Below are 17,677 nucleotides of genomic sequence, written 5' to 3' on the forward strand. Positions count from 1 at the left end.
ACAGGGGTCGCCCCTTCTAGATTCCAGATTGGGTGCTCCTCACTACCGATGCCAGCCTCCGTGGATCCGGCGCAGTGACAGGTCGTCACACATTACAGACAACCAAGGAGGGTCTCCTACACATAAATATAACACAAGGTCACCAGGTACGGGTCCAGGACCATGGATCCCTCAGCTGATTATTGGGAGGCACTAGCAGTGAAGTGGGACGTCAAGCTAGCGTATCTTTTTCCTCTATTCTCCCTCCTTCCGAGGGTCATCCAGGAAATTCAAGCAGGAGGGCGGAACAGTAATACTGATAGTCCCTGCTTGGCCCAGATGCCATTGGTTCACCGACCTTCTGGATCCCTGCCTGCATCCGGACCTTCCCCGTCTGTCTTTGACGGCGTGGCTCTTGAATCTTCCATCTTAAGAGCCAGGGGTTTTACTATTTCTGTAATTCAGATGATGCTTAGGGCACAGAAGCCTTCCTCTGCCCGCATCTATTACAGGATTGGGCACTCGTATTTTCAATGGTGTAACCATAGAAAATATGATCCTGAAGTTTTTCGGGTCTCTCGAGTGCTTGCTTTTCTCCAGGCTGGGTTAGACCAGGGTCTCTACCTGGCCACCCTGAGGGTTCAGGAATCTGCACTCTCAGTTTAGTTTCAGTGAAGGATTGCCAAGCTGCCTGATGTTAGGACATTTTTTCAGGGTGTTTTTAGGGTTCAGCCTCCCTTTGTCCCTCCAGTAGCGCCGTGGGATTTGTCTTTGGTTCTCAGAGCTCCCCTATTTGAATCCCTGAAATCAGTAGATCTCAAGTGGTTGACAGCAAAAACAGCTCCCCCTTTTTGATTTTTCATCAGGATAGAGCTGTTCTTCGTACCAGGCGGGTTACCTTCCTAATGTTGTATCCCGCTTACATGTAAATGAAGAAATTGTGGTTCTAGCCTTCCAGTCTTCAGACCTCTCTGTAGGTGAAGCTTCTCTGGATGTTGTACGTGCCCACTTATCTACGAGGATCGCACCAGCTCCATTAGGAAATCTGTTCTCTTTTTGTGATGTATGGCTGTCATAAGCGGGGCTGGCCAGCTATCAAACAGACTCTGGCTTCTCAAGCTTACACACAAGCTGATCTCTCTGTTCCAAACACAGTGACAGCACATTCTACTCGATCTGTGGGACCATCGTGGGTGTTTCGTCGTGGTGCCACTGCTGAACAATTGTGCAAGGCAGCCACGTGGTCTTCCGTCCACACACGTTTTTAAAATTTTACGCATTTGATATATTTGCCTCTTAGAATGCTTCTTTTGGGCGTCGTATTCTCCTTTCTGCTAAACATGAGCGTCCCCACCCTTAAGGGAACTGCTTTGGGACATCCCCAAGGTAATTCCTGTGGACCCTATGGAACCTGAAGAAGAAGAAAATAAGCGTTATGGTAGAACATACAGTACCTTTTTGTTAACTTTTTCTTTGAGGTCCATAGGGTCCACGGGGCACCCACCCTTAACGCACCTGGTGTTATTGGGTAATCTTTTTCTTTTGTATTTCAATGACTCCCTCTTCTTAGAGTGTTTCTGGTGTACAATTGTCCTTCCTTCTCCTCTAACCTTCTCCTGCCTTTGGCTTGGTAACAAATTGCCTGTAGCCAAGGGTGGGGTATATATGGAGGAGGACCCATTGCATCCTGTGAGTTAAAGCTTGTAACTGTTTGGTGTGTATCACTCCAACCACATACCCCACGGTAATTCCTATGGACCTTGAAGAAAAAGAGTTAACAAAGGTATGTTGTACCTTATTTTTAAGGCATTGATCACGTGGCTAATTTAACATAATTGGTGTTCCATACATTTGCTACCCAGATCCACACTGCCCAGGGAGGTCCTGCTCTGTTCTGCACAGGGCTGCTAACCTCTGACAGCGATATTATGCATTTGCTGATTAGTCTGAGAACTGGTGGTTAAGTAGGCGAGTCCCAAGCTTTCTGTATTCATCATTACAGTGGGAAAAAACTTAGGCTGGCAAGCTCTATGAATGATTGTAATTTTTAGATGTGCTATGCTATAAACTTTAAAAAAATATTTATTCTTTTTATCAGCTTGAGCAACTCCATGGCTGTAAACTCTATAACCAGCACTAGTTACCCCGTACTTATTAACACTAGTTAACAGGAGAGCTATAGTCTATCTGTGGTCATTCATCATCATCTTTTCATTTAAATGTACACCATTTTTAAATTGGTTTAAATAACTGTTGGTCTCTTCATAACTACACAGGGTAGCACGGTGGTTAGCATTGATGCCTCTAAGCAAGGAGTTCAGGAGTTAAATTTGTTTGTTCTCCTGATGCTTGCATAGGTTACTCCTGGGTGCTCTAGTTGCACTCCTAGGGATTTATTTCTACTTCAGGGTCCATAGGGGGTCCACAGGGTTGACATTGGGGTATAGGTTGGGAACCAAATCCGGGCACCACGCAGTTAAAGCTTTTAGATCCCAGGATGCACTTGGGTCCACTCTCCCTATAACCCCACCCCCAGCCAGAGGCACCTCAGTTTAAGTTGTGCCCGGCCGGAGTCGGGTCACCGTTTAGTGCAGTGGGGAGCTGATTAGCAGCCCCTAAGCTTTATTTTTTCTAAGTTTTTTTATTTTTACTTTGGACTTTCAGAGCGGCAGCGTCGGACTGTCCATAGGACGTCTAAGCTGCCGCTCCGTCACCCCGCCGGCGCTGAGACGCCAGTACAGATCTGGGGATCTGCCGGATCTACGGGGAGGTGATCCGCGCATTTAATATGCAGTCCTGTGCCTCCGGTCTCCGGGGACAGACCGGAGGCGCCGGCAGTGGCGGCGGGCCCCCCATACCCCGTGTGTCCACTAGACCACCAGGGACTTACTGATCGGCGCTGGGAGCCGGCGTCCCGGGAGGTTAATAGCCGGCCAGGGGAGGAAGCTTTCCCTGTTACAGCGGCTCCTCCCCTCAGCTCAGCGCGCCTTTCAGTATGTATAGTCTGGCGTCGCTGAGCTGCTTCCTCCGCGGGCCACGCTTCTTCTGAGGTCTCCAGCGGCCATTTTCTTGTGGTGCAGCAGCAGAGCTCCGGAGATGGCAGTGAGTCCAGTCCCCCTGCGTACCTCACCATCAGGTCAGTGTACACAGCGCTGTAGCCTTCCCAGACACTGAATCTGGGTAAGTTGAATGCAGTGTAATAGTGCAGTATATTATATGACATGTTTATGTATATATCTGCATGGTATGTGACTTATGCTAGTGCTGACTGTCTGTATTTAATTCTCTCACCTGTCAGTGTATATCTATCCCTTTTCCTTATCTGCCCTAATACAGCTGTACTTAGGGTGGTTCTGAGACCTCACATTTATATACTCGTTGATATTTGTGAGGTTTGTCACATACTGTTGCGTGCTGCACGTTGCCACATTTTCGTTGGAACTGTGTGTTGCATACGCTGAAAATGGGTCCCTGCGGCTAATTTTAGCATCAGTCAGGACCAGTATAGCACTGCTTGATATTTCCGCCAAGATTGGTCAGATATGTTTGACCAGGAGATAGAGCGTTATACTGCACCCATTTTTGCTATCCTGCAAGTCATGTGCTGCAGGTGTTAGTGCGGAGGATTTGTTTCATAAAGGGTTCTGTGTGTGGCGTCATCTGGTGCCGGCCCCTTTCACAACCCCCTTGGGAGGTTTGTTTTCTCGGGATCCTCTCAATTGCGGATCGCCGGGTGGGCCCCATTGTTGTACCTCACTTGGGGTTACTTCACCATACTGCCCTTTTCATCTCAGGGTATCTCGCAGTTTCTTGCACTCTTTCCCTGTGACACAGACTATCGCTCCCTGCAGGGGTTTTTCGCAGTATATGAAATCCCCCTGGTGCCACCATAGTCTGTCATTCCCCTTGCAGGGATTCCCACGGCCACCCTGGGTGGATGCAGTTTTCTACGAAACGCAAATTGGCGTGGTTGACGCCCTGTGGTTACTTCCCAGTTGGCTCTGCGTGAACTGGATACTGTTTTGGGCTCTTTCCCTCTTACACGGGGGGAAGCCTATTTCAAGTATTATTATCCCTGCTTTGGGCTGGTGGCAGGTCCATTCTGGTTAGAGTGAATGTTGACCTGCACCTGTATCATACACCCTCAGTATTGCGTGCCTTCTGGTTCCCTGTTGCTGACTAGCGGGGGGATCGCATGGCGGGACTCTGGCTGTTGTCAGTTATGAGGTATTACAACAGTGTTTGGCCTCCTGTCCCAAATTCCCTGAGGGTCATCACGAGCCCCTCATGGGGTGGATGGGCGTGTTACTCGTCAGATTACAGACTTTACTATGCATCCCATTCCTGCGTGGTCGGATTCTTCTGATCCGTAGGTGGTAACTCTGCCTGAAATCAGTATACTCGCTTTCAGGGGTTGTTACCTATCCTACCATGGCTATAGCATGGTTGGTTAATACTATTGCATACTGAGCTGATGCATTTGTAATGTTTTTTCCCCACCAACACGTCTGGGGTTCAAATGTATTTGGTCGCTCATGTAATATATGCAGTTGTCATAGGTGGACATGTCTATATTGGATACCAGTCTCCTAACTTTCAGAGTTCCGGCTGCGACAGTATCCTACGTAATACCCTATGGCTGCGCTCTGGGAATGCAGAGGTGCAGATACCATCTATAGGGTAGATCTTGTTGGGTCCTGACCTTGACAGTGGCAATACAAATTTCCCGCCTTCAGCTATGCCCACTACAGGGCCTCAGACTAAGTCTATTAAGTCTTTTTGTGTTCTGGGTCAGCCTAAAGGTCTGTTTCTTCAACCGAGCAGGCCTGGACTGCCAGCCGATCCTGCTTCTGAACCTACGGATATATCGTCAGCATGACGAGACAGGCCTACCACTGGGAGATGGCGATTTTCTCAGTTCGCCCGGTACTAGTGTCTAGTTGCCGCGGCTACGTGGGTAGGAGGGTACGCCCTCTCTTTGCTCAGGCGGCCTATTTCCATGTGATGGTACGCAGGCCCTTATTCGGACCCGAACAGGGCCTTACGAATCCAGAAAGCTATACAGTTGTTGGGGTAAGCGGAGCTAATTGGGCCATCCCCACTTTCTCAGCGAGGGACTGGTTGTTCTGCTTTCTTTCTGGTGCGGTGGCTGAATGGTCCTCTTTGGCCTATTCTCTGTCTCAATTCCCTGAACCAGTTCCTAAAGCTACCTGGGCTCAGGAGGCAATCCCTATGCTCCATCATACTATGTTTGGAACCTGGGGACTTTATGGTATCACTGGATATACAGGACGCGTGCCTACGGGCACTTACAGAGACCTTGCCTCAGCATGGACTGAGGTTTGCTGTATCACAGCACTTACGGTTTTCGGGCTCTGCCTGTTGGGACTGTTCTCAGCCCCACAGGGGTTTACCAGCGTTTTGGATTTTCTGACAGTTCTTCTGTTCAGTATATCCCAATGCTCCTGTACCTGGATGGCCTCCTGCTCTTAGCAGGATCACCGGGGTACTTTACAGCCGAGTCAGGTTGACTGTGGCTTCTTCAGGGTGCAGAAGTTTAATCAATGGGGAAAAAGTCCTCCCTGCATCCCTCTCTGGGTATTCTTCACCTAGGAGCCCTGCTGGATTCTCAGAATCTGAGAATTCTTCTGGCGTAAGACGGCATCTCCACTCTTCCATTAGGAGTACATGGATGTCTGCGCAGTCGACATATGTCTTTGCACTCTGGGAGGCATGGTCCACTATTCAGTGTCTGCCTTTGGAAGGGTGGAATGGGCTTAGTTCCAGTCCAGGCCTTTCCATAATTGGCTTATCTCCAGATGGAACAAGTTTTTTTCTGTCTGATCACTGTTCAAATGATGCTGCTCTCCCCGGAGGCAAGTCTGTCCCTTTTCGGGTGACTATGACCATCTCGTCCAGGGTATTCTTTGCTAAGGACAGTGTCTGGTTCGCATCCATTTCAGTGCAATTGGATGTCTGTCGATTCCACCCTGTCAATTAACTTGTTAGAACTTTAGCCTGTCTTGGGCCTTCACTCTGGCATTGCCCTTGTTTCCCGGTGAACCTGAAAAAGTTCAGTCCGACAGGGTCAGAACAGTAGCTTCCTTTTTAGCAATACTGTTCGTTGGGTGGCAATGTCAGGTATGTCATACATTCGGACATTGTCTGAGGGTCTCCTCCCGACCATCTCGACAGTGTTCATTTCAGGTGCTCTCCATTGGGAAGCGGGAGTCCTCAGCCGTTACGACGTGCATCCCGGGGACTAGTCTCTTCCCCAAGAGAGGTTTCATCTCCTGGTGAGCAGGGGGGGGGGGGGGGCCTCCTGGGATGACACTCATGGCCTTCTGACTCTATCACACTATGGTGTTACAGTCCAACTCTGGGGATTCTGAAGCAACCTTCAGTGACTCTTTGTCGGTGAAGGGGTTCTTCCAATTTGCGTACCTGTGTTCTCCAGTCTCCATTATTCCTCGAGGGAAGTGTTTCAATCGAGACAGAGATGCTTTCCTGCTGGTGGCTCCTGATTGCCCCAGATGTCAGGGGTACTTGGTTTTTCGGAGTCTCTCCATCGATACTCCATTCCTGATGCTTCACTACCCAGACCTGTTGTCTCAGGGTCCTGGGGTTTGCCTTGGACCTGGGTCGTTTGTCTTTGACTACGTCCCTACAGTGGTCTTACGGCTTCCATGGCTTTGTCATCATTGGAATGATTGGAGCACATGGATCAGCTTTTGCTGGGACCTACCACAAACTGTGGCAGCCATCATTCTTATGGTATTATACCTATCGATACGATCCTCTGGTGTCCAGGATTTCCAGATATTCTGGCATTCCTTCCGGCTGGCTTGGGTTTCACCCTCGGCCTGGCCTTCCTGACAGTGCAGATCTCTACACTGTCAGTATGATTAGGTTATGGAATTGCTCCGCTCTGATATCCAGTTCATCCTTTGAAGTGTTTTCTGGATTATGCCTCCATTTGTCCTCCCTAGGGACTCCTTGGGAGTTAGGAGTGGTTCTTTGTTAACTCCGGGGAAAGTTAATGGAACCGCTGGTTGTGATAGCCATTACATGGTCTATTGCTTTGGCTTTCTCTCTTTCTATCAGGGAGTTTATATCAACCAGGTGAGTGTCGGAATTGGGAGCGTTCTCATGTGGCTCCCTCTTCTGGAGGGCATCTTGTCAGGGTGTGAGTTGCTCTCACCCTGTGTTTCTTCTTAGTGATTTTCAGGTTCCATATTATTCTGGAACTTATGGTGCGGCCATTCAGTCCCCAGTCCTCTCGGCTGGTGTGGCCTCATTGACTGTGGTCCGGCCTCTGTGGATTTATGTGATCCATTCAAGTTCCTGATGGAAATCGGACTCCTTATTGGTGGTCTGAGATTTCTGGTTTTAACAGGAAAGGATGGCCGGCCTATGGCCATATGTTGGCTGGACGGCCTCGTATGTCTTCTTCAGGGGCCTACCCATGGGTAGGCCTTTCTGTTGTTGCTGCTTGTTTTTTCTCGGGCCATGTAACCCTCGTGGGTGGCTCGCTGTGGCGCCTTGGCTGCTTTGCCTTGCTCCTCTCAGCACAGGAGCGTCCCCTCCCTTGGTTGAACTGCTTTGGGACATCCCCAAGGTCAACCCTGTGGACCCCCTATGGACCCTGAAGTAGAAAACAAGAGATATGGTAAGAACTTACCTTTGTTATCTCTGTTTCTACGAAGTCCATAGGGTCCACAGGGCGCCCGCCCTGACGCACCTGGCTTCAAATGGGTTGTGGTACTGGTCACCGGTGTTTCCGTCTCCCATTTCTGTGAGTATGGTTATCGAGTGTTCCAGTTTTCTCTCTTTTTTTTCTCCTCCTCCGGCCTTTGGCTACTTACAAACTGAGGTGCCTCTGGCTGGGGGTGGGGTTATAGGGAGAGTGGACCCAAGTGCATCCTGGGAGCTAAAAGCTTTAACTGCGTGGTGCCCGGATTTGGTTCCCAAGCTATACCCCAAGGTCAACCCTGTGGACCCTATGGACTTCGTAGAAACAGAGATAACAAAGGTAAGTTCTTACCATATCTCTTGTTTTACGAAGTATCAGGTACTTCTGATTGTGTTTATGCACAACAGACATGGCCAGTAAAAGCATTACCCTTTTAAATATCAGGCATAAACACGATCAGAAGCGTCGGGTTTTACAACCCGATGCTTTGTTAATAAACCATTATGTTATTTGACTGTAAGGGGTTTGTCAATGGTCTTATGACAAAACGGACTCCAGTGTGTGAGTTTGAGAGTTTAGAATTTAATCTCCAATGAAGCAGGTTACTGAACCAAAACAGAAGTATGATTCCATTTCAGGTAGTTAGGAACTAAACCCATAAATACACAGCATTTATGTTATTTAATACATATATTTTTTTCAGTGTGCTCTTTTTTTTTTTTCCCCTATCTAGAAAAGAGAATACAGCAGAAGCCTTACCTGAAGGATTCTTTGATGATCCAGAAGTTGATGCAAAGGCAAGTGCTTATTCCACTGCCAACCGTGCCACTAAAGGTTGAGTCTCCCATATCCAAAATGCTTTGGACCAGGGGTATTTTGGATATCTGAATATTCCAGGTATTTTGAAATGGTTGCATACCGTAATGAAAAATCTTGGGAATGGGACCCATATCTAAAAACAGAATGCCTTTGTTTCATATACACCTTATACACAGAGCCTGCAAGTAATGTTATACAATATTTTCAATAATTTTGTGGCTCAAAGAAGGTTTGTGTACATTGAACCATCAAAAAGCAACGGTTTCACGATCTCAGTCATGTTAAAAAAAAAAATCAGTAATATTTGGATATGGGAGACTCAACTTGTATGGGATCATTTACACAATAACAGTCTATTTCATATTAAACTGAGCTTTGTCACCTTATCGTGGTCATCACATACACAGCATATGGAGCCTGTTTCAAGCAATAATTTTGATGGAAGTAATACTGTAAGCCTGCCATGTGTTACCTAAGGTTACTTAAATGTGTTACAAAGTAGTGACATTTTAGTAATTGAACTGCTGAAAACAATTGTTTTATGGTAAACTACAATTTGGAAGTGAGTTGCAGGGTACATTATAAAGTCCTGTTGAGCAATTCTTTTGCTACTTCTGTTCTGTCTCAGTTTTAGCTATAATTCTCAGGCAGCCATTGGGTAACACTGGAAAAAAACATGGGGCATAATGGCGATGCAGGGAACTGAGCACTTATAAATCATCATAAGGTTCAGACTTCTCCCCCTCCTTACACCAGTAACTCTCAGACAACTTCTGCTTATAGTGTTCTTTCTAGCGTCGGCAGAGAGCAGATGAAGAAGCATGGCACATCTGGCTGTTCGTCAGAAAAAAGGTGTGTGGCTTCCTGAAGGAGGGGCGTGGCCTAGCAACATCCTTTTTTCTCATCATTCTAGGGGTCGTGCCCAGCAATCACAGAGATGCTGGGCTACCCCCAAGCTTACCCTGCACTGTGAATAGATGCCGTGCATATGGCATCCATTCACCCTCTGCTCACTGACTGCTTCCCCTCCCCCTCCCCCCCACCCACCCACTTTAACCCCCCACGAGGACAGTAGGAGGCAGGCTGATGGGGACGTCTCTTTAAAGGTAGGGCGCATTCGACACTCTAGTGGGAACGCTAACTTAGGTATGTGCCCACCAGGCATATATTTTTGGCTGCTGATGGCAGACATTCTTATTTAATTTTTGGTTTTATTCTTTTTCTTTCTATTTAACTAGCTTACATTCAGAGGCACCCACTCAGCTGCAGATTTGGATGCCTGGGGCAAGGTGCAGAGGGGCCAACACAGGACCCTACAGCCTACGGACTGGTTCCAACGCTGAACCTTGTGACCGCAAAATAAGAGACTCCTTGCTCCTCCTTTAGCAGGATTTGCAGCCACTGTTCATCCTGGTCAGAGCAGTCGTTCACTAAGCATTATGATGGCTAAGGTGGCCTTCAAATGGTAGCCCTGGGTGGTTTAAGATTTTCTCCCTGGTGTCGCTTTCCACTTGCAAGTCCAACAGAACAGACACGGCAACGATTTTCAGGGAGCAACAAGCAGCAGCAGGTCCTTCCCCTCTCCGCTGGTCCTTTGCTATGAAAGGAAGAGACGTGGCTCACTGTTTTTACAACTTAACTGACTTTTTTTTTTTTTCCCCCCACCAAAGTATTTTTAAACATATATTGAAGAGATATATTGAGAGAAAAATAGTGTCCAGTTGCAATTGCTCTCCATTAGCTTTGCCTCCATTCCCCCAATACCAAATAACTTTTTTTTACACCCCCAGTTCACACTGCCAATAGAGATCCCTCCCCATGTTTGTATTGCCTCCGCTATCATGGCGCATTAACGCCTCACCCACATGCAGAGCGCAGCGAAGCGTGGTTCAGAAGGTGACATGATGATCAACCAATTGGCGCTCAGGGGGGAACTAAGTTTCCCTCCGTGCATTTTTGTCCAAGGCGCATGTGCTCTAGAATATCATTCACATGGCATTCTGGGGCTCCTTTCCAGCTGTGCAGGGAAGATGGATGAGCATGAGGAAATCAGTTCTGCACATGTGCATAACAGATTTCCTCCTTAAAAGCAGGGGGACGCAGTGGGGCGGCGGAGGTGCATGGGGTGCAACAGTGTCAGCTGAAGCACAGCTTGATGCAGTTGTATCTTATGCAACGACGCCAGTTGAGTGGTTAAAGATGGTGTGTTTTTTGGGGGGGCTTTTTTCTGTCTCTGACCCAGGGCGGGATTGGCCATCTGGCACTTCTGGCAAATGCCAGAAGGGCCGATGGCCTCAGGGCCAGCTCGAGGAGGGAGAAAGTGTACCGCCCTCCTCCCCCTGCCGCAGGATTCATTATGTGAGCTCAGACGGAAAGGTTTGGCGGCAGTGATGAGCCGGTGAGCTCTGCTTGGCTGGGAAGAGATTTGGCGTGCCGTGAGGCCAGGCCTCAGTGACTCACGGCACCCCCCTCGCACAGGGCTGATTTACATACTCAGTCCGTCCCTGATCTGACCTGTGTCTTTGCAGCTCCACATTCTCCTGGGTTGTGCAATTGAAGCTGTCCTTTCCTTCTCTTCCTTTATTCTCTTTGTCTGGGCCAGGGCTCATCCTGGAGTGGAAATGGTGGTAAAAACTTAGGGCTGCTCCAGATGTCGCTCCAAATTGTTTTGCACTTAATACAAGGTGGGTACCATGTGCAAAGCATGTAAGGCACCAGTGGCTGTCTTTGTGCCTGAGATGACTAAGCTGTTCCAGGCGAGGCCTTTGCTCTGGGCTATTTTAGAAACTTACCTACTGCTATTGGGTGCCATCCAGGGATATTCCCTCCAATGCTTTTGCAACGGAAGTCATCTGACCACAGGAAGCAACATTGTACCATTCCCATTCCCTCAGCACATGATGACGCAGATGATCGCATGGTCAGTAGAGGATCTCTTTGTAATTGTCCACTTCCTTTGGAGAATGTTATTACTGCTTCCACCTCTTTCTAATAATGGAAGCTGTAGCTGTCTGGGCTACCCCACGTGCAGGTGGAGTCCATTTTTGGCTTGTACTACCAACAGGAAAGTGAGATGGCAGAGGGCTCTGATCCGGTGGCTTACTCCTGTTCTTGTAATGCTTTGTTTTAGGAAGCTAAAATCTCCATTATTTCCTTTCTACCATTTTGAGAAGTTGGGATCTAGTCCATACCCTGTGGAACACACTGGATTCAGAGACCAAGAGGAATCTGATGCTCCTGACACTTCACTGTTTAAACACGAAATGGGCCGGATTATTTTCCTTTTTCCACTTGGTTAAAAGACCTTTTACCTAAAGCGCTTACCACACCTTATCGAAGACTTCAGGTATGCCACAAATTGTATTATCTTTATCCTTTCTAATGAGCTTATGGCATAAAGGGAATACATGCCTAAAGTGGGTGCACTGGCTTGTATTGAGGCCCCCTTAAAATGATTACATTTTATTTATAGGGCGCCACAAGTGATCCGCAGCGCTGTACATACATCAACTATAGGACAGTTCAGGGAGCTGCAAAATGGTTTAAAATTGTACTTCGCTCCACTTAGCTTTGGCTTTGGTCAGTAAGATGTGCAGAGGGGGTTGAAACAATTAGCTGAGGGCCTGATCAAATTTGCCACCGGTGATGCAGAATATCCTTGAGACCTTCGTGTGTACCTGTGGGAAACTGCCATTGATATGTGGCTTCTGATGGCCATGGTTGTTGCTTTAATGGAAAGCTGGGCTCGGTACTTCGAAAGTGGACTCCGAGTCTATAAAAGGGCTCTGAAATCCTGTCCATACACTGGGGGAGGTTTCTTGGACTCAAAATGGGATGCATGAAGTATTGCATGTGTACGGGTGTTTAAAATAAAAAAGCTCTATTCAAAGCTTGAAACAAATGGGCATATCAACGCTTGATCAAATTCTATCGGGCTTGCTGTGCCGCTTGTCTGCACCAGATATCTGATATCTCCTGGGAACTTTTTTAATACATATGGTGAGGTTTTACCACATTTCAACTAAAGACGCCTTCAATCTGAAAACCATTATTTCCAGGGCTACTGGGGAAAAGTGTTCTTATCTTGGCAGTGATCCTAGACCTAACATTTCTCTGTTTCATTCCTTTCGACTCTAATAGCAGTCAAGGAGTCTGACATCTAGGGGTCATACCTCGCTCCCTGTGGTGAACTCCAGATTAGTAGACTGGCTTGGGCAGCAAGGAGACGAGACTTTTGACAGCTTGACTTACAAACAGCCCAAATGGGTACTCCTCACATGTCAACTTCCCCTTTCTTGGACCAATGGTTCGATTCCACCATAAACACCTGTATGAGAGTTAACCTCAGTCATGGATACATTATAGATCTGAAGTCTACCTTCTCAGTTTCTATTCCACTACAGTTTTTCGTCAAAGACCTAACAATGCAATTAGCTCTAATGTAAATGTTAATTCCCTTTTCTTCGCAAGTTTAGTAACACTAGTCCCAGAACAGCAGAAATTGGAGGGATCTCTTTGACTCTGAAAATGAAGGCCCTCATTCAGAGCCGTACGCTCTGAGCAGAGCGCACGCTCTGAATGAGGGCCGGCCTCCATGAAAATGGAGCGTCCTCCTGGACGCTCATATAGCTGTGGGTCACCATCCACAGGCTATACGAGCGTGCATTTTGATGGCCGCGATGGTCGTGACCATCGCGACCATCGAAACTGCGAGCCGGAGCCTGCGGTTGAGGTTTTCAACCGCAAGCTCCGGAGTGATTTTGGCTCTATCAGAGCCAAAATCACTCCCACTGACATCACTAGTGATGTCAGTGGGCCGGCTTCTGACGGGAGGCGTTCCCGTGGGAACGCCCCCGTCAGGGAGGCACGCCTACCAAAGGGGGCGTGCTGTCAATCAACATCGACAGCACGCACCCTTTGATCAGACACAACGAGCGAAGGACTTACCTTCGCTCATCGCGTCTGGCGCATGCGCACGACGGAGCTCCCTCCGTCGTGCGCATGCTCAGTCCAGAACATCGACCCACTTGCGAGCGGACAGCCGCTCGCGAGTGGGTCTGAATCAGGCCCAAAGTACCATAACATCCCGGTGAGTGTGGACATGTTAAAATTGAGTCTTCAACATCATAGAGTGGAAATAGTTAATTTTGGACATCAAGGATGCATTCTTGCATGTTCAATTTTGAACCCTGCTCTTCAACCAGTTATGACTGCCGCTCCCAGATCCAGAGACATTCTTGGGCCTTCTGTTTGACACCCATATGCAGATGTGTTCTTACAAGGACAAGATCCAATGGGGACTAATAAACTTCTGGTTGTCTCACAAACAGATGTATGCCCACCTTTGCATTAGGATCCTGTGAAAGATGGTGTCTATGATGTAGTGCAATTTGTACAGTTTAATTTCCTGGCATTCCAATTTTAAACAGATTTTTAAATGGAGCAAGTCTTACCAACTCTTGACCAGTATGCTGCTGGTGGCTAAAGGGCGGCCTTCTCACTCATTTTCCATGTGAGACTGGATGATGGTGATGACCGATGACAGACTATCACTTTTTAGTCTTGTTTATAGAGTCTTTGGAATCTAGAGGCGTCAAATCTCCCAATACACTTGCTGAAACTCGAAGCAATTTTAAATCCTCTGGTTGGCAAACCATTTTTGTAATGATGGGGCCATCAAGATCCACTTTGACAACGCCACAACTTTGGCTTGCTTATATCACAAGGATGCATCAAGAATTCCATGATTATGAGACAACAATGATCATGTGTGTTCAGGGGGAAAAAAACATTGTAGCCATTACAGTGGTTTTCATTCCCAGGGTAGAAAACTAATCAGCAGTCTTCCTCAGCAGACAAAATATTGATCCCAGCGAGTAGTCTGTCCATCCATAGCTTGTAAACCGATAGGGCAACCAGATGTGGACATGACAGCATCTCTGTAGAATCCCAAGATGGAGTGCTTATGCTCCAGATGTTTCTGGGGCATACTATGTTGATTCCTGGGAGCATCTGTCTGTTATACTTGTAGCCTCCAATAGTGATGCTTCCAAGGGTTCTCAAAATGGGAGAGAGATGGAAAAATGGTGATTATGGTAGCACCAGAATGGCCCAGATAGTCTTGGGAAACAGGCATGCTAAGCAAAGCAGAGGGTCCAGTGTGACGCTTGTCTTTAGGACCCATCTTTTATGTCAGGACAGTTTTCATCACCAGAGTTTACCTCTGCTGGCTTTTTGGATGTGGCTGTTGAGGCCATAATCATTAAAGCTAAATGTTTTTCTTTCAGTGCAGTTCAGACCATGCTCAAGGCTCAAAAACCTGTTTTGGACAGAATTACCACATGGTTTGGCAGATTGATATTGCCTGTGTGAAGGGGTTGTCTGCCTCTTTTCATTTAGACTATTTGCTGCTATTTCAGCAGCATGATCTGGAAGGGGATTTAAAACTCAGCTGTTCAAATTTAAGTGCCTGCTCTTTGGTTTTCAATGAAAATTAGTTTTTACTTGTGACCTTCTTTATGATGTCCACATGAGAAGATGGCCTAATTCCACAAAGACCATTGCCTGGCAGATTCGTTTCTGATTTCTAAGGCTTACCTTGGGCCACTATGGAATATTCCATCAGATTTGTGGGAGACTCTTGGGTGACGCGGTACTGACCTCTACTGAGCAGTTGTACCAAGTACCCACCTTGTCTTCGGTGAACACTTTTACCAAATTTACAAGTTTAGCATCTAAAAATGCTAGTTTTTCACATAAGGTGCTGTGCTATGTCACTTCTAGGTATAACTTTCCTTAGGGGAAGCTTTTGGATATCCCCATTGTTTTTTACAGTGTTCCCCCACTTGCTATCTGAGAATATTGTATATTTTTTTGTATTATTTCCTTTTCTTAGTCTTTTGGGGGGACACTGATCTTATTCATAACTTATTTTCCTGTTACCCTTGTTTGGATTGTGGATTTCTCCTCTTCCTCTGAGCCTGTACTCCAGGCTTTTCCTTTGCTGGTTTAAAGTGCACAGGCTTCCTGAATGCACACTATACCCCATGATTGTTCTAGTGTCTTTTTTAAGGCCCCCACACACGGAGCGATATAGCGGCGATCCAACTGTTTTGAACGATATCGCTGCTATATCGTTCTGTGTTTGAGCATGATATCCGCTGTGCCCTCCTGTGGGGGCGTCCGTCGCTCCTCCAGATCTTTCTGCATGTTCAATTGATCTGGGGGATCGACGAACAATCCCATAAAGCGCTATGTGAGTGGGGGAGGGGTGGTTGGCATATCGGGGGGTCGGCCACCGGATCGCTCCGTGTGTGGGTCCGCCCGATATGTCCGCTGTCGGAACTGCCGTCGCATGGCAAGGAGTATGTCGCACCATGTATGGGGCCCTTAAGAAATAGATTTAATGTTAAATATGTAAATCCCATGTTTAATATAAGAAAATAAACTCAAATGTATTCATCTGATCTACAGTATGTAGGTATGCAAATAAAATGAGATTTCCTGTAGAACACTAGTCTGCTACCTCCCCGGGAGCAGATCTGTTGTACACTTAAAAATAAAAAAAAACCCAGGGTACTGGGCACACGCAGGCTGGCCAGGCTGGATGGGACTCTTAACAGCTCTAATTTTCCTGATCTCTTAAAGACATTATTTAGCCTTGCTCATGGAGGACTCTGAACCTGACTTTACTCTGTTTTGTTAGCTTAGTGATCATGCATTCTTTTGTCAGTGATCTGATGAATGTCCTTTTGAACAGAGTTAAGAAGTCTCTCTGAGATGGATGTTCTTAATTTATAGTGTTGCTGGTGGCAGTTACTTCTGCCAGTAAAGTTACTGGCAATGTGGTTCATGGATAAAGTGGTTCTAAGAGCCAATCCAACTTTCTTGTTTTTAAAATTACATTTTATATTAACCAGGAGGGTTGTGTTACTATCTTTTTACCCACAGCCAGTGGATGGAATAGAAAAACTCTTAATTCACTAAAGCTAGTGGGAGCTATTACTGTGTACTTATACATGACCAAATACTTTAGGAAAGCAGAACAATTATTTGTGATTCTACAGATGTGTCCTCATACATCTAGCCTCCTTGCGTGCTAAACAGCCCTTCTAGTCGCGCCATGCCATGGCGTGACTCTGTAGCACAGAGCGTCTTTTCGCCTTCAAATGCATCTTTTCTACTTCAGGGTCCATAGGGGGTCCACAGGGTTGACCTTGGTGTATAGCTTGGATCTGGATATACGGGCACCATACAGTTAAAGCTTTAGCTCCCAGGATGCACTTGGGTCCTCCTCTATACCCCGCACCCGAGCCACAGGCACCTCAGTTTCAGTTCGGTGCCGGCCGAAGTCGGTTGCACTGTGCAGTGGGGCTGCAGGAGCAGCCCCTAAGCTTTGTTTTTATAGAAGAAAAGTTTTTTTATTTGTTTATTGCTTTACACTTAATGCGGCAGCATAGGACTGTCCTTCTGGACGTCCATGCTGCCGCTTCAACACCCCGCTGGCGCTGCAACGCCAGTACTGATCTGGCGATCGCAGCGGGACCCCGGAGTTAGTTCTAGCATGACTCCGGGTCCTCCCTCTGACTGCTGCCGGACTCTACGGGGAACAGGTAAGCCGCGAGCAGCGCTCTTAGTGCCGCTCGCGGGGATAAATGCAGTCAGTTGCCGCCGGTGTCTGGGGACAGACTGGCGGCGCTAGTAGCGGCGGCGGGCTCCCCCTCATGCAGGCATACCCCGCGCTCCGCTGGACCACCAGGGTACTAGTTCCGGAGGGGAACAGGCATCCCTGGGGTTAAATACTAGCATGGGGAGGCAGCCTTCCCTGGTTTAGCGGCTCCTCCCCTCAGCTCAGCGCGCCTTTTCTCATGTGTACTGGCGTCGCTGAGCTGCTCCTCTGCTGGCCACTCCTCCTCAGAGCTCTACGGCTAACGCAGGCTCCCAGGCAGGTGCATGGTCAGGTCCCCCTGTGTACCTCTCCCCACCAAAAGGACAGGGTACACTGCGCTTTAACTCCCCCCAGACACTGAATCTGGGCGGTTGAGGGTAGCGATTGGTGCAGTAAGTACAATCTTCCTGCATTGTATGTGACTTTGATAATGCTGCTGTCTGTACTTATTCTCTAATTGCTGTCAGCTTATATCTATCCCTTTGCTTCTCCTACAGCCCGAAGGTGTGTGGGGGAGG

The 17,677-nt window shown here is 47.5% G+C and overlaps 1 protein-coding gene across 2 annotated transcripts in view; it reads left to right on the plus strand.

Moving 5' to 3' along the window:
• ZNF830 (zinc finger protein 830) overlaps positions 1 to 17,677 on the plus strand; it is an 89,070-nt gene that overhangs the window by 52,131 nt on the left and 19,262 nt on the right. For both annotated transcript variants that reach the window (XR_015868743.1, XM_088442369.1), the window contains exon 7: positions 8,406 to 8,469. Coding sequence is in view for 1 of the 2 variants with exons in the window: in XM_088442369.1 (XP_088298495.1) it covers positions 8,406 to 8,469 (64 nt within the window). In the remaining variant the exon portion in view is untranslated. The remainder of the gene's footprint in view (positions 1 to 8,405; positions 8,470 to 17,677) is intronic.

This window comes from Taudactylus pleione, unplaced genomic scaffold (assembly GCF_031769625.1).
Source record: "Taudactylus pleione unplaced genomic scaffold, aTauple2 ptg000309l, whole genome shotgun sequence".
Classification (NCBI taxonomy): Eukaryota; Metazoa; Chordata; class Amphibia; order Anura; family Myobatrachidae; genus Taudactylus; species Taudactylus pleione.